This window comes from Otolemur garnettii, unplaced genomic scaffold, assembly GCF_000181295.1.
Source record: "Otolemur garnettii isolate 467f Iridium unplaced genomic scaffold, OtoGar3 scaffold00050, whole genome shotgun sequence".
Classification (NCBI taxonomy): Eukaryota; Metazoa; Chordata; class Mammalia; order Primates; family Galagidae; genus Otolemur; species Otolemur garnettii.
In genome coordinates this window covers 711,233-733,778 of record NW_003852445.1, presented here as the reverse complement: position 1 = coordinate 733,778, position 22,546 = coordinate 711,233, and the positions used below count along the sequence as shown (strand labels likewise).

General features: G+C 44.4%; 1 protein-coding gene across 1 annotated transcript in view; it reads left to right on the top strand.

Moving 5' to 3' along the window:
* The window catches only part of RYR3 (ryanodine receptor 3), a 362,708-nt gene that overhangs the window by 215,200 nt on the left and 124,962 nt on the right, over positions 1 to 22,546 (top strand). The window contains exons 39-46 of the mRNA XM_012806300.1: positions 6,056 to 6,329; positions 6,795 to 6,909; positions 8,472 to 8,601; positions 10,038 to 10,141; positions 13,883 to 14,018; positions 19,231 to 19,411; positions 20,432 to 20,540; positions 22,309 to 22,429. Of these exons, the coding sequence (XP_012661754.1) occupies positions 6,056 to 6,329; positions 6,795 to 6,909; positions 8,472 to 8,601; positions 10,038 to 10,141; positions 13,883 to 14,018; positions 19,231 to 19,411; positions 20,432 to 20,540; positions 22,309 to 22,429 (1,170 nt within the window). The remainder of the gene's footprint in view (positions 1 to 6,055; positions 6,330 to 6,794; positions 6,910 to 8,471; positions 8,602 to 10,037; positions 10,142 to 13,882; positions 14,019 to 19,230; positions 19,412 to 20,431; positions 20,541 to 22,308; positions 22,430 to 22,546) is intronic.

Here is a 22,546-nt window from a genome sequence, read left to right as displayed (position 1 = left end):
AAATCAGTATTTAGTTGTAGCTGCTCTTAATGTACCTATCCAAGCACTAGGATAGCAATTCAAATGTATCTTAAGAAATAGCTCCCCTTGCTATTTGGAAATCCTATAAAAATTGTCAGCATTCCCCTATGGACACCAGAAAAAAATAAAAATACTCAGTACAGGGACTACATGTGTGAATCACCTCTTGAAGGAAAATAACATTCCAAAGTAGTCGTGACAGAGAGTCCACAGTTATAAGAGGGACTTTACCTAACACAAGCAACCAGTGTAACCTGGTTCTTTGTACCCTCGATGAATCCCAAACAATAAAAAAAAAGAGTGATGGTTTTCCATCAGATCATTTCTGACTTCACTTGGAAGGCCTCTTACCTGCATGACAGCGCACTTCTTAACGGGTTCATTAGTCTCCAGGTAATGGGGACCTATTCTAGAAATATAAAGAACTTCAGAAAAAGGAGCCTTTGGAAGAAAAATTCTTTGGGATGTATTTATTACTGTAGATGTGCCCACTGTGAATTGTCTTACTTTCTAATTGTCTTAGACATTACAGTTTTACCCATAATTTTACACTGTATTTTTCATTCAACATTTCAATGTGTGTTATTTCATTTCCCCAGCCAGCCTACTGTGGGTAATAATTTGTCTTGAAATAGTTTCACATAGAGTGTTTAAACCTGGAGCATATAACAGACACTCAGAAAATAGTAGTCAACTGAAAAGCTAACTTAAAAGTGGCACGACTGGGGGTATCTCAGCTACTCAGATAAGGATGGGCAGAAACTTGTGAATGAGGGATGTCCTGAATCCCAGGACCATGTCGATTCCGGGGCACAGTCTTTGGCACTGGGCAGCCTGGTGTCCAGTATGGAGAGCAAAGGCACTGGGACAGGGTCAGCTGATGCTGGAGACAAGGAACTAAGTGCTGCCTGCAGCCCGCCTTTCTCTATGGGCCCCAGGGTGCCGGGTGCAGAGCAGACTAAAGAAGGCCACTCAGCCTGGGCACAGCACATGCCCGGCCCCCTCTCTGCTCTGAAGAGGATTGATCTTAAGCCCCAATTAAGGAAGAGGGATGCATTTGGAGCCCTTGGTGATGAACGAATAATGGCTAGAAATCCCTTGACTGCCGGGATTCAATTTTCAGAGTAATGATCCTTTAATCCTCACTTTCTCTCTCCGTGTGAGGTGTCTTACCCTTCTTACGCTCACATTGAATCAACCTTCCATCCAGAAACAAACATAGAAAGCTTCCCAAGCTACAGCTTTCCAGGGTCCCATCTTGGCTCCTTGAGAAGAATATGCAGCCTGATGGATCAGGGTTCCTCTTAGCCCGAGGGGCAGCTTTCTCCCCAATCTCAGCATCACCTCAGCACAGGCTCCCTTGTATAGACAGTGGTTCTCAAACCCTTCAGTGCAAGACCACTTGGCACTCTTGAAAATTACTAAGCACCCCCAGAAGTTTCAGTTTATGTAGGTGATCTCTATCCATGTCTACTAGATTAAAAATTAAAATTCAGAAATTCTTTTAGATATTCATTCATTTTAAATGATTTTAAAAACTCACTACCTGTTAACATAAATAATACCCTTTTACAAAAAACAGCTAAAATTTTCAAAATAAGAAAAATAGAAGAGTGACATTGTCTTGTGTTTCTAGAAATCTCTGTAATGTCTGACTCAATCTAAGGTAGCAAGAGTCTGTCTGTTTAAAGAATAGGAAGAAAATTGGCCTCAGACAGACATCTAGTTGGAAGGAGAGGACCATTTTCATAGCCTTTTCAGATAATTTGTGGGTAGTATCTCAAAATTGAAAAAGTAGTAGTTTATCGAAGGTTAGCTGATATGTGGCGTCTGGAACTATATTAAAGAAATTTTTGTATCTCTTTACATTAAAATTCATTGGTCTATCACTTACATGTTGAATGGATCTTTTACCTCTGAGTGTTTTTTGTAACATCATGCATTGGTCATTGGGAAATTATTGGTTTACTGAGTTATGCAAAGCTTCCAAACGTTGAGACATTTCATTATAAAATGTTTTTTAAATCACACTTGTTAATATCAACAACTTAATCAAAACAAGTCTTCAAGTCTTGGAAGCTTCCTGGTTTTTAGCCAGATAGAATCTAGCTGCCTTAGATTAAGTCAGACACTAAAGAGATGTATAGAAACACACAAAAATGTCGCTTTTCTACTTTCAGGGGCCGATAAACGTTTTTCAAAATTCTGATTTTCTGAAAGCTCAAATTTCATGATCGGCAACAAATACTGTCATTAAAAGTAAAAGGCTGGCTTCTTTCATTTATTAAAAAAAAAAAGTCGGTTTTCCAAGTCTGATGAATCATTTTTGTCATTCCATGAGCTAATTGGCTAGTTTGGCTCCATCACACAAGTGCTTTTCTCCAGAAAAACCACTGAACTTTGATACACAGCAGAAATTCTTTGCTTTTTTTTTTATTTACCAAGGTATTAAAAATATGTAAACTCAAGAAATTATTATTAATAAAATTAATAATTCTTCCTGCTTTATTCAGGACATTCTTATGTAGAACTGGGCATTCCTCTGGGGATGTGGCTGTAAAAAATACAGTCAGTTCCTGCCGACTCATTCATACTTAGGTTCGGGAGGTTTTAGTTGCCTTCGGTGCAACTACCAACACAGTGAAACGCACAAACAACATCTTAGAATCATTATGAAAATACATTTGACCCTGTGAACTCCCTAAAGAGTTTCAGGCCTCCAAGGGTCTGCAGATCACACTTTTCTAACTACTAGTTAGTATAGCTAGTAGTAACAGTTAACCCTTATGAAGCCCATAGCATGCAGCATACAGGATTATATGCATTATTTCAATCCTCAGATCTATGGAGAGCATAGCATATTCTGCAACATGTATTCTTTTTAACCTCTTAACCTTGGTACATTCTGTCTGTTCTGCCCCTAGTGCATGGGAACTAATTAAAATCTGAGACACTGGCCAGGCACGGTGGCTCACGCCTATAATCCTGGCACTCTGGAAGGCTGAGGCAGGTGGATTGCTTGAGTTCACAATTTCAGGACCAGCCTAGACATAAAAATTAGCTAAGTATTATTGGGGGCCTATAGATGGAGCTACTTGGGAGGCTTAGGGAAGAGAATCGCTTGAGCCCAGGGGTTTGAGGTTGCTGTGAGCTGTGATGCCACAGCACTCTACCCAGGGAAACTGAGTGAGACTCTGTCTCAAAAAAAAAAAAAAAAAAACCCACAAAAAAATAGCATAAAATTTGAGCCATTGTCAATAGCATGGTACTGGCAGGATAAAGCTCCGTTTTCTCAGTCCCAGAAGTATTTAGTTATTCAGCAGTTTATCGACTTAGCCCAGGTTTGCTTGGTGGGTGCTGAGGGCCGAATATATTTCAGAGCATAAAATATGCTGTGCATTTCACACTCTGGAGAAGGTCCCTCCCCAAACCCCCATGTTCTTTCTTCTCATAGTTACTATTTCTCTCACTTACTGGCCCTTGGACTCACGATTTGGAACCCTGTCCCACACAAACGGCCCTGAATGCCATGCCTTCCACAGACTATTACAACTGCCCTTCAGTAAAACAGCAATGACCTAGGGGCTGATTTTTTTTATTGTGCTTTAATTTGGTCACATAGGCATATGTATTTATCCTATTCTCTGATACCTACGTTGAAGGCTAGCCTGGAGGAAAAATGAGGTGGAAGGTGTTCCTTGCTCTATCGTTTCAGGCTAAAGAGTGGTTTCCTTTCCCATCTGCCCTCTCGTGAGTTTTTTCTGTTTGTTTTGTTTTTTGCTGTACATGTTCTAGTCTCTAGGCCACAAATGTTTATTTGGATTTTTGAGCCAGTGTGAGGCTAAAAGCTCACCCAAATCCAGAATTAATCTGAAAGCAGGGGAAAGCTAATATTTATTTAGTTTTATTATGACTCTGTAAAACTCCCTGTTGAAAAGAAGACGGTCCCTGAGCTGATTAATAATTCTGCCTGATATGATCAGTGCTTTTCAAATGTAGCTGGAACTGGGATGATCTGTATTATCTCTGCAGAGAATTTTGTGATAAGAACCGTGCCCAGGGTGACCAACCCACAGCCTGAGGGTCACATATGAATTATGTGAGGACCTTTCGCTTGTCTGTGGTGGTAGATATCACAAAAATTATACACAGACCTTTCTTTTTCCCTCTCATCAGCCTTCATTAGTGTTGGCATAAACAACTATTCTTCCATTGTGGCCCAGAGAAGCCAAAAGGTTAGACACCCCATAGGGTTTAGAGGGAATTGTGTTTATAGGACTAGAAAAATTTATGTTGGGTGTCAGAGTCTCTCTGTTTTGTTTTCATCCTTATTGCCAACATTAACTAAGGTAAACAGACACTTTTACCTTTGGACTCTGGGGAAACAAGTTTCCCGAGAAGGAACCCAGCCTAGCCTGAGGATCACTGGCCCCCTCAAGAGGGTACAGATGTTTTCTAACCCAACAGATACCAGCCAGCAATCCCTGCCTGGTGAGACCACTCAGGAACACCTTCGAACTGTACTTCTCTCTGACTTAGGTAGCCTTTTTTTTACATTTTTCGGCTTATGTCTCCCATCTGAAACTAACCCACCCACAGGGTTGACAGACACAGCAGTAAGTTAAATTCATCTTTACATTTAGGTCTCTTTTAGAGCTTTGGTAACTCAGTTCTATTTTTGTGTCCTTGTGATGAGCCCAGACTGTATGTAGAGCAGACATCTGCCACAGTCAGTGGCGTGGAGTAGAAGCCTCCACTATTAGAGATGGCACAGGCCCCTGAAAGCATCCAGCTGAATTTACTCCAGTCCTGTCACTGACTGACTGAGTGACCTTCATCATCCCTCTAGTGCTGCCTTTATCATCCAGCCTGAGTAAGGATCGTCTGGCAGAACTGTGATAGGCAGCGCCAAACTAGGAGGCATCTGTGATTTAAGAGTGACAAATCCCACCTCCGTCGTGCCATCCACTGAAAGTGTGTAAGGCATGGGGAGGGCTGAGCAGGGCCTTCCCAGCCGTTCTCATGGGTCACCTTCCACCTTCTCCTCCAGCTCTCACTGCCTCTGCCTCTGATCGTCTTCCCACACCAAAGCAGGTGGGCAGTTTTCAGGGCCAGTTAGGAAGGCCCCACAGCGGGTTGGGGCCCCACTGCAGTGATCTTCCCCTTATTCATGCAACCCATGGCATTTCCGCATAACCAGCATGAGCCCCCCACAAATTCTGAATTCACACTCTCAGTGATTTCTTCTCTTGATGCTTGCAAATAGTCTGTGATGCAGCATCAGCAGACTCCTGCCAAAGACGCAGGGCAAAGAAGTCAATTCAGTGGGCGCCGGTCAGATGTCCAGCCGCAAGCCTGTAGGCTGACACAGCACTCTCTCAGCGCACTTCTCTCCAGCCCCAGTGTATTTTTATATTGCTATCATCCAAAATATCTTTCACAATTCTTGAATCAATGACTTGGCTTTATCAATTCATGGCACAGGGTGTCTTTAAAATACTTTCAGATAATATCTATAGTAGAGACATTCCATTGATTACTACTGCTTTATCCGAAAGAAGCATTGGCCAGTGTCTTCCTCTGGTGCCCTCACCCACCCAGAATCAATTGCTCTCTACTCCATCCCATGGCACTTACACATGCCACTGTGTTATAAAATAAAAATAAAATGTATCGTTTATAAAATAAAAATGTAAAGAACTAACTTGTAAACTCTCCAAAGGCAAGGGCAGAGTCTTCTCTGTTACTGTCTTTCTGGCATTGATTCAAACATTGCTTAATCAAAATAGAATATTCAGTATCTTCAAATTAATAATGGCATATTCTTTTCTTATGGTGTGGCTGGCGTGTTTGTCTTTGGATGATATATTCTACATCTTTTGCATGTTATACCCACCCTTAAAAAACAAATTTTTTAATCTCTTATGTTAAAAAAACTAACAGTGTGACTTGTACTTGAATGAAGTGGCTGAGATGCCCAGCTCTCCCTGAGCCAGGACAGCCACCATCCTGGTCCCTCCTGTTGTCCTTCCAGCAACGCTGAAGGAACTCATCTCACAGACGATGATCCTCTGGGCCCAGGAGGACCAGATCCAGGATGCGGAGCTGGTCCGGATGATGTTCAACCTCCTCCGGAGGCAGTATGACAGCATCGGGGAGCTGCTGCAGGCCCTGCGGAAGACCTACACCATCAGCCAGGTCTCCGTGAGCGACACCATCAACCTGCTGGCTGCACTGGGCCAGATCCGCTCCCTGCTCAGTGTCAGGATGGGCAAAGAGGAGGAGCTCCTCATGATCAACGGGCTGGGGTGGGTCATTCACTGTTCCATGCAACTCCCTCTAGAGTGCTATAAGTGGGAAGACTGGTTTATCTGAGATGTGGGTGTTTTGGAATCTGTGTGCCCTGATCCTGATTTCACTCCTCATGGGATTATATCCTTGCCAGTTAGGTCACCTCTGTAAACTGCCATTCGTTGTCAAAAGAAGTGTGGAGGAGTCTTGGAGAAAAGCACTTATTTGGTTTGAACCTTATAAAAAAATAACCCAGGAGGGGAGCATTTTTCAAAGAGAAAAAGCAAATACTTAGAAATTGAGGAGGACAGCTAGAAACGGCACTGCCCGTAGACTCCAGCTGACCTGACGCCTCCTGGTTATCTTTCCAGCCTGTCACTCTGACATTAGGTCCCCTTCTATGTGTTTATGTGTCCTTATCCCTGAATTTTCACAGCATGGAAATAAGCAAGTTCTGAGTCTCTCTTTGATCCTTCTCCTAGAGATATAATGAACAACAAGGTGTTTTACCAGCATCCCAACCTCATGAGAGTCCTTGGCATGCATGAGACGGTGATGGAGGTGATGGTGAACGTGCTGGGTACAGAGAAATCTCAGGTAATGCGCTCAGGAGAACTTAGCCAGAACGTGACCCCTGGGGCAAGGGCACATGAGGTGACCTGTTCAGAGCCACCTGGCTGATGTCTATCGCCTCAGTTACTCTCCTAGGGGTGGGGGGGATATGCACAATACTGGGAAGGAGCCCCAAGATGCTGCTGCCGGATGGAATCCCCACGTAAAAGCATCAGCTCTTAAATCTTGGGGCTTTTTCTGTTCATCCCCCTGGGGCGTTCACCTGCTGGGTTTGCTTCCTGCATTCTGCAGCCCTGCTGCTTCCAAGATGGAACAACTTCCAGTTGCACACAGGAGCATGCTCCGTGCTGAGTCTGGAGAAGGCTGTTTGAAATGAGAATAAGATCTTACTAATGGCCCTGGCAGCGTGCCCTCGGGAGTGTGAGTGTTTCCTCTGTTAGCCAGGCTCCTGCAGACGCCGGGTTCCTCGCCAGCTGCCCCATAGGAACCTGCAGTCAGGGGAAGCTCCCATTTTCAAGGGGAAAGGAGTGGGCCTGGGCCACACTGAGCATTTATCCGTTTGCCCGGGTTATAGGGCTATGAGGCTTGATTTTAAATGTTGAAAACCCCAGAGTGCCGGGATCCTAGGAATGAATGATCTCCGATGCAGCATCACCCGTGCTGGCAAGTGAGAGCGTGAAGGAAGAACAGAAGCCCAACCTTGTATTCCTCACTGGATATTCCCGGTCGTAGTCACTGCTCATGTTCCTCTCCTGATGTCTCGGAAAAGTGAAATTTCTCAAGAAGCTCCATGAACAAAGTCTGGAGGCCTCGGCAAGCAAGTCGACTGAGGGACCCTATTTCTCAGCACATCCTCTGATTCTCAAGGAGGAAACCAAGCAAGGTTAACGCTGACACACAGTACTGCATATCACAGAATCAAAACTAAGATGTGGCCCAGCTGGGGATGCTAATTACTTTGTCAAGAAGAGAGGCCAAGCACAATCAACAGTGATATAAGTTGGCCTCTCCATGCTAAATTGTATAAATCAAATTACGAGCACTACAGGAGCCTACAGAAGAGCAAATTTCAAGGACAAAAGTAATTGGAGAAGGCTCACAGGGAAGATGCCTCTCTTCAGGCTCTCGTAACTGTAGGGGCCAGTCTTGACCCAGGCGACTCATTGATATAGTGGTGGGCCTTGCCTGCCTATGATCACCCGTCTCCCTTTATGTTATTTCCCATCAGAGTTCTATCCACTTCCTTCCTAGTTAAAAACAATCGTCTGGGGCAGGCTGCAGTTTCATGTGACATCCAAGGATGACTGGGATTGTTGTTGGACATCTGTTAGGAGAGAAATTTCAGGAACTATAATTAGCTCTCAGTGTTTTTGGAAGCCTCTTCTTAGGTGCCCCCACCCTCTGTCCCTCCACTTAATAAGTCTTAGAAAAGACTAGAAGTAAGGAGAAAGTTCATTTTTCAAAGCTTTCACGGCTTGCAAGACCTCAACCCACCACCTATGACTCTGAGGTCATATTGTTCAGAAAGTCCTCGTGATAAATCATGGTAGATGCTTTTCTCTGACACTTCCTACTTCTTCCCACAGATTGCTTTTCCAAAAATGGTTGCTAGTTGCTGCCGCTTCCTTTGCTATTTCTGTCGAATTAGCCGGCAGAATCAGAAGGCCATGTTTGAGCACCTGAGTTACCTGCTGGAAAATAGCAGTGTTGGCCTAGGTACGTATGTCATGTTATAACGTCTACATTCAAACTTGGACGCCACATTCCTCCTACTGGCCACTTAGGAAATAAAGGAGAAAGCTGCATAAATGCTCTGGTATTTTTAAATATTCAAAGGGACACTACCTGATCTAAAAAATCTGAAATAATGGGGTCATGTCTATATTCTCCAGCCTAAGGAGAGACGTTGCTACCAACCAGCTTTGGTGACATAACTGTGTTGGTACAGCCAGATAATTTTGCTTCATCTCTCTTGGAATCAGTGGCCCATGGTTTATGAAATGCTGCCTAGGATTGCAGATGTAGTCTGGGGACCCAACTCCTTCCAGCCCACTCAGCTGACCACAGAGCAAAACTAATGACACCAAGGTCGTGGATCCAATCTCTTCCTGGCAGGCTGGCTGCAGGCTGCATGCCTATCCCATTTGCCAAACAGCAATTGCTTTCCTTAGCTGCAAGGCAGCCTGGCCAAGAGCAACTGTGGATAAACAGTGTGAATCCATCACCACCACTAGAAAGGCAGGTCAGTGCATCCTTAGTCACCCGTCCGGAAAGAAGCCAAACGAATCCATGGGATACACAAATACATGCACCTGAAGTCTGAAATCTCATTTATTTTTCTTCTCAAATGCAACCTCACGCTACCAACCTTTTTGTAAAATTCCACCTGAAGTTTTTCTAAATTCTACCCTAAGAGGCAAAAAAAAAAAACCTAAGAAATTTCAAAAACAACGTTGGTGATCAGATGTTGTTTGAGGTTATTTTTGTTTTGTTTTTTTGTAGTTTTTGGCTGGGGCTGGGTTTGAACCCACCACCTCCAGCATACAGGGCCGGTGCCTTACTCCTTTGAGCCACAGGCCCCACCCTGAGGTTATTTTTAAACTCTAGGTGGTAGCCTCCAGGAATGACCAAGTCCTTTGGGCTTGGTTGGTCAAGTGACACCTGAGAAGGGGATCCCCAAGAAGTTTTATGACCCCTTGGAAAGACGTGATCTGGCTGGTCCTATGAACTCATTTCCAGTTAATCCATGTTTATAGGCAATAATGAGTATGGGGAGGAAAGACAGCAAACAGAGAAGTACACTGTTTACATTTGTTAGGTAAAGTCCTCTTATAATTGTGTCCTGCTCCCAGGAGGTGTACCATATAAGCCTTCTCCCCATCCCTCCTCCCGTCTCCCGGCTCCCTCATTCCCCCTCACTCCACCTTGAATTGATTTGAGATTTTCTCTTGTGTGGTATGTATCAGATCATCTACTGGCTTCTTTGGACAGAGCTGTTCTTAAACTGGGCAGGCTGCCGGTTGGGGAACTACAGCATGATCCAGGTTTCGGTGTGTCTGCCGCCCTCTGCTGTCCACTTGTGTGCACTGCAACCTTGTCTCTGCCCTGAGGTCCTCTGTCCCTTTCTGACGCCTTCTCTGCCCCTTCCTCAGCCTCCCCATCAATGAGAGGATCCACCCCTCTGGACGTGGCCGCTTCCTCTGTGATGGACAACAACGAGTTAGCCCTGGGATTAGAGGAACCAGACCTGGAAAAGGTAACGGGCTCTTGGGGAGGCAGTGTGCTGTTCTCTTCTGCTTACTGTGCAGCCCAAGGTCTGGGATTCTAATTACAGCAAAGGGTCTCCCGTGGGCAGCAGTAACCAACATCATAGACATGAATGTGTGGACATTTGTGTCTTCTGTACGTGGAGGCCCATCCTCATTGGTCTACAGGCGCACCAGTGGGTACCCGTGGTTCCTAGTAAAGTTCTGTGTTATCTAATTTATAAGGTTACATGAGAAGGAAAGAGATATGACAGAAAATTGTATAGTCAACGTCCGGTCTATGTGCAACTGAGACACAGCTGGGCTGCCTTCCCCTGGGGTTGCTTGTGGAACTCTTGGTGGTGGCAGAGGTTGGGACTGGTTCACTCGTGTCCTTTCCCATCTCTTTCTCGGCACTGTGTCCTTGACTGGATGGCTGACAAGATTGACAGTGACTCTCGGAGTGTGGAGAAGAGCAACCTAGTCGGGGGGAGAGGGCCTGGGAAAGCCAAAGGTCATCCACAGTACAGCAGGTTTGGAGCACATGGGGAGGACACTGCCCCAGCAGGAGCGTCCTGATGGCCATGAGGAATCGTGATGACCTGTGGCTGGGGAAGCATGCCTCTTTAAGGCTCGGAAGGAGAGTATGGGGTGCTAGAGAGGTGGAGAGTTAGTCAGACCCAGGCACCGAGTGCCAGGAGGGAAGCATCCTAGGGGTGCTTCCTAGTTTTAGTAACAACTGGCTAGAACAGAGATCAGACTTCAGGCAAGGAGAGGACTCTGGAGTAAACCAAGCTCGTGTCAGTGCTGGCTTCATCCTATGCCAGCACGGTGGATGTGAGGAGTCGTGGGATCCAAAGGACCTTAGATAAGAGGACAGATAGCAGCCATTGGTCAGACACTGGGTCAGCCTGCTGGCTTCCTCTCAGGTGTATGGAGGTGGAGCAGATTTGAGAAGTCAGGTGATGAGTCTGCTTCAGGTTGTGTTGGGTCTGAGCAACCCTAAGTCTACCCCACAAGGTCAAGTTGTGGGTTGACTATGTAACACTCAGTCTTAGGAGAGCTCTCTGAGCTGCACATGGAGTATGTGGAGGGTGACTGAGCTCTGGGATAGGGGACCTGACCCCAAAGGCTGGCTGGGCCAGAGCCCTGAGGACCACCCTCATGGAGAGAGGAAAAGGCACCCAAAAAGCATGAAGAGGAGCAACACAGTGGGTCGCCATCATCTGGCTGAGGCCACCACACGGGCAATGTAGGTAACATTGCCACTGGCAAAGATTCTGCTACTTCAGGCCTCAGCAGGAAATCACTGGCCAAGCTTCAGAACCATGTCTGATCTGTTCAGATGAAATGATAGTTACCCACCAAAACTTTACAGAAGTTTTTGAGTTAGTAAATTCTGTTTCAAATCCATTGACTAGCAATTATCAAGGCCCAACCATGAACTATACAGGACAAAATGCCTGTGTATATGTGTTGATGGTATGATACAGTTCTCTTTGTAGAACCTCAGATCCTCTTATACTTATAGCTTATATATGTTTTAAAATGTATAAAATTTTAATAGGAAATGGAATCGGAATTATAAAATATCACATGCCTGTTTCTACCACATATTTTTTGTAAGGGGAAGATATATTCATTTCCTGGGGTTGCTACTATGAAGTGTCACAGATTAGGTGTCTTAGACATCACACATTCATTTTCTCTTAATTCCGGAAGCTTCCAAGTTCAAGATCAAGGTGTCAGTAGATTTGATTTCTCCTGAGGCCTCTCTTCCTGGTTTGCAGATGACCAGGAAATTAACCAACTTTGGTTTGCGGGAGAGAACAGCAAAGTCTTGGTAAATGCTAGAGTTCCTCTCTTCTACTGATCACAATAGAAATTAGGTTTATTACAATTGAACAACAACCCCACCTCAACATGTGCACACGCACACGGGCAATTATTTTAGTGTCCAGTGAAATGCTCTGCATCTGCAGCCCTATTAACTCTGCCTAAATCTCATTCCTATTGATGTTTCCCTGACATTTTTAAGACAAAAATCAAGTCTGAGCTCCAACCAGAATAGTATCCCTACTGGTTTAAGAAGAAAAAAGTATGGTAATAGATTCTCTAAGTTTTGCCCTGAATTTATTATGCCTGCAAAATAACTTAGAGTATTTGACCTCAGCAAATATGTCATTCATTTAACATTTTTTGAGCACCTACTAAGTGCCAAGGCCTGGGGATTAAACAAATTTTTAAAACCAACCAGCCAACCCCACCCTTGCTGGCTTTGAGGATTTTGCAGCACAGTGGATTCTCTTCTTCTTGTACACATAAAATATCAAAGGCAAAATTAGAATAGCGGCTGCATTTTAAACGAAGGTCTGTTTGCCAAGCGTTTTGCCTTAAACCAACTTCAAAGTACAGCAGAATCTAAAATCCACAGAGGTGTCCAACCTGCCGATTTTTTGAGGACTTTTTTTGCTTATCTGTGGTGTCAGATATCAAAAAAGTATTCACAGACCTTCTTTTTGATAATCAGCTTTCCTTAGTATTTGTGTATTTAATTATGGCCCAAGACAACATTTATTCTCCCAGTGTTTGGCAGAGGAAAAAAGAAAGGTTGGACACCCCTTCAGCTGAGATCTTGTGATAAGTGGTAACCTAGAAGCAAAGAGAGAACACTGCAGTCCCAGTTCTTAAACAATCACAGCCTCTTCTGTTGGCTTTTGACCTTGGACAGCTGCTGTTGGTGCAGAGTTTGAGGAAGGACCCCTGATTACTCAAGGGCCCACTCAGAGTCAATCAGGAGCTGAATGTTTCACTCACAATACCACAGCCAAACGAACATGGACAGTGTTCTATCTCCTGTCATCTCCCCAGATGAACCCTAGTTAGGCTTATTTTGAAATAACAACTTCCTCTTGCCAAAACTGGAAAAGCCCAGGAACACACATGGTGTGTTCCCACATAACAATGGAAATCGATCTTGTTAATTACTTGGAAACCAAAATGGATCAGAGGTTCTGGTTATAAATTTGCCATATTATTTAATTCAAAAGTCTTGGGCTCTTTCTAGTCTCTAGGGAAATAAAAGCCTTTCAGTTCTCAGAATTTCACAAGTCTGTTGTAAAAAATCTGGAGTGTTGCTTTTTTTGTTTTTAATACATATGTATTGCTTAATTTTTTTCAATTTTTTATGGTGGTAAAGTACACATCGTATAAAATTCAGGATCTTAATCATTTTTAAGTGTATAGTACAGTGGGATTAAATACATTCATAATGCTGTGCCAACATTACTACCATCCATCTCCCAAACTACCTCCATCTTCTAAAACTGAGACTCTACCATTTAATAATAACTCCCCATCCTCCTCCTCCCTGGCCCCTGGCAACCATTCTACTTTCTGTCTCTATGGTTTTTACTACTCTAACTACCTCATATGAGTGGAATCATACAGTATTTGTCTTTTTATAACTGGTTTATTTCACTAACATATGTCCTCAAGGTCCATCATGTTGTAGCATATTGTCAGAATTTCCTTTTTTCTTTTTTTAAGGCCAGGTATTCATATATATCAATTTTGCTTATCTATCCATTGGTGGACACTTGACTGACTTCCACATTTCAGCTGTTGTGAATAATACTGCTATGAATATGAGTATGCAATAGCTCGTGGAGACCCTGCTTTTAATTATTTGGGGTATATACCCACCCTAATACATATGAGTAGACACCTCACCTTGGTACCGTTCTTGTCAGGTGGTGACCTACTTGGCAGGCTGTGGCCTGCAGAGCTGCCCCATGCTTCTGGCCAAAGGATACCCTGATGTCGGCTGGAACCCCATTGAAGGGGAACGCTACCTGTCCTTCCTGAGGTTTGCCGTCTTCGTGAACAGTGAGTTCCATGTTTCCAAGCCTTTCACGCCCAGGATGGCATAATCATGAGCACATGCAAGGAAAGGGTGATCCTTGCCATTGCTGCTTCCCTGAAAATGAACAGTCTCGGCAAGTGTTTGGCAGGTGGCAAGAGGAATCTCAGAGTCAGGCCATATGAGTATCAAGAGTGGAGTCCAGTGAACAGAGACACTCCACTCCAATCCCAGATCCAGCAAGAAACTCATGGCTCGGGGTCGGACTTGTCACCTCTCTATACATCTTCTCCTGTCAGTGAAAGAGGCCTTATTAAAATTGTCATCAATATCTTACCCATTTCACAGAGCACATGCACCTCCAGCTCTTTAGACTGTTGGATGGTATCACCCCAGTTCTGCTCTACCCCAGCTTCTTAAGTAGCACCAACGACTTTTCAGATACTCGGGCCATTCGTAGGTGGCATCCTTGGGTAAACCTTTTCCCTCATCCCCACATCAGTCCATCAGCAAGTTCTGCTGATTCAGCATATAAAAGATTGACGTCTATCTGCTTCTCACCATCTGCATTGGTCACATACTGCACACTGGGCTATCGTTAGCTTATCTGCACCCCCGCAGGTGCACAGGAATGGAATTCCCTGCTTCTCCTCTCACCCTGTATCAGTTGCCGCTGCTGCATATCAAATATTTTATAAGTTCAGTGGCATCAAATTATAGGAATTTATTTCTTTCACATCTGCAAGATGGTTTGGAAGCTCCTGTGCAGGACTGTGGAGACCTAGCTGGGCTGGCTCTGTTCTGCCCATCTCCTTCTGGGGTCCAGGCTTTACTGTGTTGCTCACTACTTGTCTACTATCCCTGGACCAATTACCTAGCACCTAGTGCAGACTCAATCAATGGTTGAATTAATGAGTGAGTGGGTGAATAGTCCCTGGCCTTTTCCTCCATGCTATCACAGTAGTTTACAAACACAGCCCTACCTCCTCCCTCCCCAGGCTGGATGTCCCTAAGAAGATGACATGTCCTCACCACTTGGAATGATTTGGTTCATACAAGTTTCGTGGTGCCTTATCAAAGTTGGTATATACAAAAAAAAAAAAAAAAAGAAGAAACTAAAGATAGCCATAGAAGAGAGTAAGATGGCTATTGCCTCTGCCTTGCAATTCTATAAATTAACTAAGAGACTGTCCATAGACTCATTCATTCTGGGACCCTGGGACTTTATTGAGAGTGTTTTCCCCTCCTTAGGACTCACTAAAATATGAGGAAGTGGACAACTTAGACTTTTGTAATCAGAGGTTGATAATTGGCCTGGTTATGCAGTGATGGGTCGTCACTCCAGTTTTCTATGGAATCATCCCAAGCCTCTATCTTGAGTCTAATTAAATCTATTCATTCATTCAAGAAATATTTTTGAATGGCTGTATATGTTGGATGCTAACAAGACCCTGGAGCATCCAGGATTAGATAATTCAGACAGAAGGCCCTGTTCTTTTGGAATATGCAGTCTTGGGAGAAAAGCAGGCGCTGGGGAAGAGTACCAGGTGTTTGAGAAGAGCAGGTCCTCCAGGGCTCCCGTGTTTAAGCTATTCCTAAAGGATGGAGTGGAGTTACGTAGGACAAGGATTTGCATCAGGGGAAGGAGGAAAAAGAGAGTGTTCCAGGTAAAGGAACTTTTAACACAGAAGCTGAAGTTAGAACAGAGAAGAGTAAAAAAGTAATGGGCGGAAGATTAAATCATTGCATTCCTAATTGTCCCTGTGGTGCGCGTGACTGCTTTACCATGGTAAAATGAGGAGAATCATTTGCATCCACTGCTTAGGAACGTGGAAAGGAAGGTAGAACTAAGAACGCAGTGCTGAAAGCCTTTGAAGAAAGACACTGTGAACACTCACACTGTTATTAAGCTCATTATTCATTTTGGAACTCAAGCAAAAACGTTGTTGTAAGCCCTTGGGCAAAACTAGTTTACTTCAGATCTGCTTCTCCCTTGAAAAATACCCACAAGGTTAATATTCAGCTTCACCACAGTGGATTTGCTTGGCAGTCAAGCTTGCTGAGCTACAGGTAATTAGGAGGAGAATGTTCTTTTCTCTTCTAATCACACTGTCTTCTCTTCCTTGTGAAGCCTTTGGAAATTCTTCTCCTTGGTCCCCTGTCTAATTAGCAGCAACGGTTGCACTCGAGTTCCTCCCTCTTGCAGGGCAGGCTCTGCACTCCCACAGATGTCCACAGTTCAGTGATCAAGGATGGCTTCCTGGATCAGTTGCAGTAGCCAACCTAATTAGCTTAGTTCTGAAGGCCTGAGACAGATAAAATAAGGCTAATTGGGCAAATAAATTTCGATAGCAAACTCCATACAGAACTCGCAGTCTGACTTTTCAACTTCTGAACATTGTGATTCCTGAGCCCATCAAATTCCCAGGAGGTGCTAATTGCTGTAGGAAGAGATGAGTTGAATCCCCATGTTGGTAAAAACTGTGGCTGACTCACAAGGCTTTCCACAGGGTAACCAAAAGAATCAGAGTCTAGAGTTCAAATAGCCAGAGTTCAGGTTTTCCTCCATTTTGATGCCTAACTTTTTATTATTATTGGTGTCATGAAAAGTCATAAATGTTGAAGACCATAAACGTTTGAAAGTGATAAACTGTGAGTTACATCTGTGACTCAGAGTATTTGCTTTTACGTATGATGATTTTCCTGATGCTTTTTTAAAAGTATCCTTCCTGTGATTCTCAGGTACAGATACCAGGTGAGGCTAGGAGGGAATTGTGGGCCTGGCCCTCAGAATCATCGCTTTATCCGAGCTCCTCCACAAACGTTGTAGGGTCACTCAAGCTTTCCTTGGTTTCTCTTTCGAGGACATGTTGATTCTTGCCACTGTCTCATTATTGTGATTGTTTTATATTTCCTGCATCACCTGAGAATTTTCTTCACACACGTTCTGGTTTAATAGAAACTGATTCTTTTTTGATGTTGTATTTTGGATGAAGCTTGAAGACAAACTTCTTTACAAAATTTTTAGATTCTTCTGGAAGGATTGAGCTGTGAAACAGTGAATGCATGCTGATGAGTTGTTTAAATTCAGTTTAAGGGGGCGGCGCCCATGGCTCAAAGGAGTAGGGCACCAGCCCCATATGCCGGAGGTGGTGGGTTCAAACCCAGTCATGGCCAAAAACTGCCAAAAAAAAAAAAAATTCAATTTGAGGAAATTTTTTCTGGATCAAGCTACACAATTCTATAGTGGCACATGTTACCATCTTGGATTTTTACCTACAGTACAGATAGTTGAATGATTAGAGAGAAGGTCTGTCTTGTTCCAGAGCGTGGAACAAGCAGCTGTGGCCCCAGGTGGGCACTCCAGAGCTGTGAAACACCCCAGGTGGGTTTAAGTGTGAGTTCATGTGTGAAATGAACACAAATTAATTTTAAGCATTGGACAGCAAGCTCAGCCCCTCTGTTCCTTTGGGCATGGTGAGAGAAATCTCTGCATATAGATTAGAATAATAGACTCACTGTATAACTAGACAGCCATGGGTATCTCAACAGAGAAAATGAAACCCAGTGAGACTATGCAGTGTGCATACTCACACAGGGGTTAGCTAAAAACCAGAAAGAAAAGCCAGGTTTTCTGGGTTCCCATTCGAGTGCTTTACAGCACTTCTAAGTGGATTCATAAAATTTTTCATTAAGCAGAACTGAAACTGCTGAGGTGGTTTTAAAATATGTCTGTAAATTCTTTGAGGCTTCTTCTTCCAAAACATGGAGCCTAATTCTCCTGCCTTTATGGATGATCTGGACTTACTTAATGAGTCACTTCTGGTGAAGAGGATGAAGCAGAGTGACGATATGTCTTCAGGTTGCTGAAGATGTTGAGGCTTCGGCCTTCCTCTCTTTGGGGATCACTGGCACTGTGGGAAGCCGGGTACCATGTCCCAAGAACACTCCAGCAGCTCTGTGGAGGTTCCCACTCTGAGGAATGAGAACTGAGGCCTTCTGCCAACCGCCAGCCCCAGGAATGAGCTTGAACGCTGATGCTCCCATCCCAGTCAAGCCTTCAGAAGACTATAGCCTTGGTCAGCATTTCCATTGGAATTCACAGGAGATCTCCAGACAGACCTAGCTTAGTCCAAAATTCCTCATCTACAAAAACTATGAGATAATAAATATTTGTTGTGTTAGCCTGCTAGGATTTGAGATAAATTTTTACGTAATAATAAATAAACACAACAACCTACCGCATTACATCCTCTATGATATAGCTCAATCCTGCAAGAAATACTTTATGATTTTGTAAAAGAATTTCTTTTCTTCAGGCTTCATCCAATACATTCAAAAAATCTTGCTTTTGAGTCCTGACTCAGGGATAAATTCTCAGACACAGATTAGGATTTCACCTGAGACAGAAGGTATGTTTTATAAAATTGTTTGAACAAGCTGTGAAATTGCTTTTGAATGTAACTGTTGGCTCTGAGAAGCAATGGATGTCCCTTCCTATTTTTTATATTTTATATTCCAGTTCCAGCCTCCCATAGTATCTTCAGGTAATGAGACTCTATCTTAGTTGTCTACAGTTCATCCAAAGAGAAGACCATCAGAGTGTAATTTTCCAACCTTTACCCTCACATAAAACTGTTTTTAGAATAACTGAGAAAGCCTTACCCTAGACTCTTCATCTGCATAATGATTTCAAAAATTCCCTGAAGTCCATCCATTCCAACCTGATTGTGTTTAGGTTACATATTGACCTTGAGAGAGTATTAGGTCAGGAGCTAACACATCACCTCCCCAAATTTTAATTAAAGCACATCAACTTGAATCATACCTCCTTTCAAGGAAGAAAGCAAATTGGCATCCCCTCACAGAGTTAATACAGATGTAAAGTTCTTTTGTTCTCTAAGTTACTTGTGAATAAATCAGTATTCCACGGCAGACTCAGTAGTGTCATACGTAATTGCCCTCTGAGGTCCTGAATTTAGTGAAATAATCTCAACGGTACAAAATCCTGGGCTGAAGAGTAAAATTCTGTTCTATAATGGATGATCTTAATACTTCAAATAAACAGATCCTAACCTCATTTATCAAAGCTTACCTTTCTCTCCATGGATATTAGCTCCTAATCTTAAGAGGAAGTGACAAGCTAAATGAAATACTGTTCTCCCAGCCTCATCAACTAGCAATAAATTCACTGGTTGTCCTTTCCAGTGAGAAAAAAACAATGCCTCCCTCCCTTAGGTGAGAGCGTGGAAGAAAATGCAAGCGTGGTGGTCAAGCTGCTCATCAGACGCCCAGAGTGCTTCGGCCCAGCCCTGCGGGGCGAGGGAGGAAACGGCCTCTTGGCAGCCATGCAGGGAGCCATCAAGATCTCTGAGAACCCAACACTCGACCTCCCCTCTCAGGGATACAAGAGGGAAGCGTAAGTGGATGGGATTGCCCTCTGGAGATAGGTGGTGAGCTTCCAAATATTGTCAGGACACGGATGAAGAAGGATGTGAGAGAGAAAGCGCAGGTTCTTAACAGTTGTAGTTAAACACTTAAAATCGCTCCATCAAGCATTTTGATGGAGTAAGCCTAGGGGTGAGTTTCACCTTCACCCTTTTCCATTTTCTCTGCTAGGCTTAGCCCCACTGGCAAATCATTAACAGCAAACTCATAGCCTCCCCACCGCATCACTGCAGGGGGAAGCTCAAAGGCCTGGACCAGGGTTATAGTCCTTATCTCACTCCTCTTCTGAAAGTATGAGGACTAATCAGGAAAGCATTTTGATTTCTTAGGGAGGAAAAAAAGAAGAAGAAGAAAGCTGCAGAATGTGAAAAGTCACGGCATTAATAATCTTGGTATCTGAAGGTTAAGGATATAGTAGTTGGGGAATCACCTGATTGCCTCCCATTATGATGTTTTTTATTCGTATCCTTTTCCTTAGACCTTAGAAACTAGAGAGCAGATATAACCCAGCAAAGGTGACTCTCCAGGCAGTTGGCTTTTCCCTTGGTCGTCAGTTGTTAGGAGACCTGCTAGAACTAGAAAGAACCCAAAATGTATGATGTCTCCAACTTTCTCGTATGACATGAGAAAACAACTGAGGCCCGAGGCCACATAGCTTACTAACAACTCAGCCCTCCTGACCCCTGTGCTGTCCATGTGTGTTCCCACCACGGGGAGGAATAGGGACAAAAGGCTGGTAGGGGGTACGGTCTGCATGGTCAGTCGGTGTCACTGCTCATGCCTTAAAGTTCGTGAGATCCCAGGAATGTCACGGGCAAATATCTTAATGAATACAACCACCTCCTTGACCTCTGAAGGGAGAAGGCGTTCCCAGGAAAGGATGTGTGATGCCCAAAAAAGAGCAGTGTTTCCTTATCAGGCAGCCCTGGACCAGTAACATGGCAGCACCTGCCAGGCTTCCTCACGCTCCCTGTGTCAATTCTCTCCACAGCACGGAGGATGAGGAAGAGGAAGAAGAAATCGTGCACATGGGCAATGCGATTATGTCCTTTTATTCGGCGCTCATAGACCTACTGGGCCGCTGTGCTCCTGAAATGCACGTAAGTGACAAAGCACCACGGACATTGTAGATTTTCTGAATGTAGTTTCTTGCTCCATCTTTGGCGTTTGCTAAATGCCTTTCCCTAGGTTTCTTTTAGCTGACATCAAAAGTGATTTCCATCTCTAATACCTGACTCCTCCGCTTGCTGAGAAGGGGCTCCTGGGCCGCCCTCTGTGCTGGGTGGTGTCTGTGACAGCAGCTGAGTGTCCACCTCCCCTACATATTTTGTCCCTAAAGCCTCCCCAAACTGTTTCCATGTGCCTTGATTTGGTCAAGGTGCTACTGACCAGCTTGATTCTTGAAGGAGGCCATTGGGACACGCCACATGGAAACTCCTCTCTTCCTGGTAACCCCGGCAGTAGGCCCCAGGAGGGGCTCTCCTCCCGTGGCTCACGCTCCCAGAGGCAGAGCTTTGTGGACACACAAGAAGATGGTTCTATTTCATGAGCTGTCTTCTGAGACTTCAGTTTTGAACTAAAAGTATTTTCTTTAATTTTTCTTTTTCACCTCTGCCAAAAGCAGAGGGAATTGGCTTTATTTCATATAAAGCCTAACATCATAAGTGAGAGAGGAAATAATTGTTTTTCATATGAAAAGAAAGTCTAAATTCCGTTAAAGGAGTCTGGTTCAGACACTTTGGATTCCAGTTACTACTGTAAGAAAGCAGCCTTACCCATGTGGGACTGTCTTTGCATTTCTATGCCTTTAAACAAATGCAGGCAACCTGAAAGGGAGTTAAGGAAACACAGGGTATTCTACAGACTTGGGGTGGCGGGAGGGTCAGTGACCCCAGTGTGTTCATACCCTGGTTCTCCTGATCACCTATCACATTTCACAGCTTGCTTGTTCTCAGAAGGCAGTACGGGTGAGCTAAGCCAGGATAGGCCATCTGGAATGCCCTACCCTCCTTCCCCCACTGCCTCTCCGCTCCAGCACCTTCCTCACACACACACACCCGCCACCAAGGCCCCTTCGCAGAACATGGTGGGGAAGGGAACGTGGTGTCATCACCTGCAGCCTCTTCAATCCCTGGGAACAGGAGGTTGCACCAGGGTGGTGTACAGGCATTCTGCTTTCTCTGTGCCACCAAGTGTCACATCCCACATGCCACCTGAGTTAGATCTGATGCCAAGCTGTGACCACTCAGTTCCCTGGCTAGAACCTGCTACATCCCCTTCAGAGGCCGCATGTGCAGAGGGCGTGAGCACACCAGAGTGTGTGCTGCTCAGTGCGTCGCTGTCACGTAGGTCAGGTTATTCACCCAGGATACCACGGAAATGCTCAAGTTCTCCCTGACATTCTCTGTACCCTTCTCACCCATCCGCCCAGCCCTCACTTGATCAAACTCTTGGGAAATTAAAATTCATAGCCATTTCTACATGTAACAGAATTCTACTGTCTGGCATTGTGTGGCCACATTGTCAACACTTCTGACCCCTGACAGCTTCCTGAAGTGTAGTCACACTGAGAAGCCACTGATAGGCTGAGCACTTGCTCCTGAGACTTGGTATTATAACCGCATGACCATGTTAGGAGTCAAGTGACAACTTTAGTCTGAGTTACCCCCTTAGTCATATCACCTCTCAGAAATCAAGAGAACACTCCCCTCCTTCCCTGTGCCCACAAGTGTCTACAGCAATTAGGCCCACACGGATGTGCCTGCCCTTAAAGGGAGCCATATTACTGCCAAAGATTTGGAGGTGGGGGTGGAACAAGGGGTGGGAACGTCATTTCTCTAATCTCGTCCTCGGATGCTTCCCTTCCAGCTCATCCGGACAGGAAAAGGGGAAGCCATCCGCATCAGGTCCATCCTGCGCTCCCTGGTCCCCACCGAGGACCTGGTTGGGATTATCAGCATCCCCTTGAAACTTCCCTCCCTAAACAAAGGTGAGAAGCAGCCGCAGGCCGGATCTGCCAGTACGTTCCCCACCTTTCAGGAACAGTATTTAAATATGCTGTGAATATATAGCTCGCCCATTGGAGGGCTCTCTTTCCTGGGTTTTA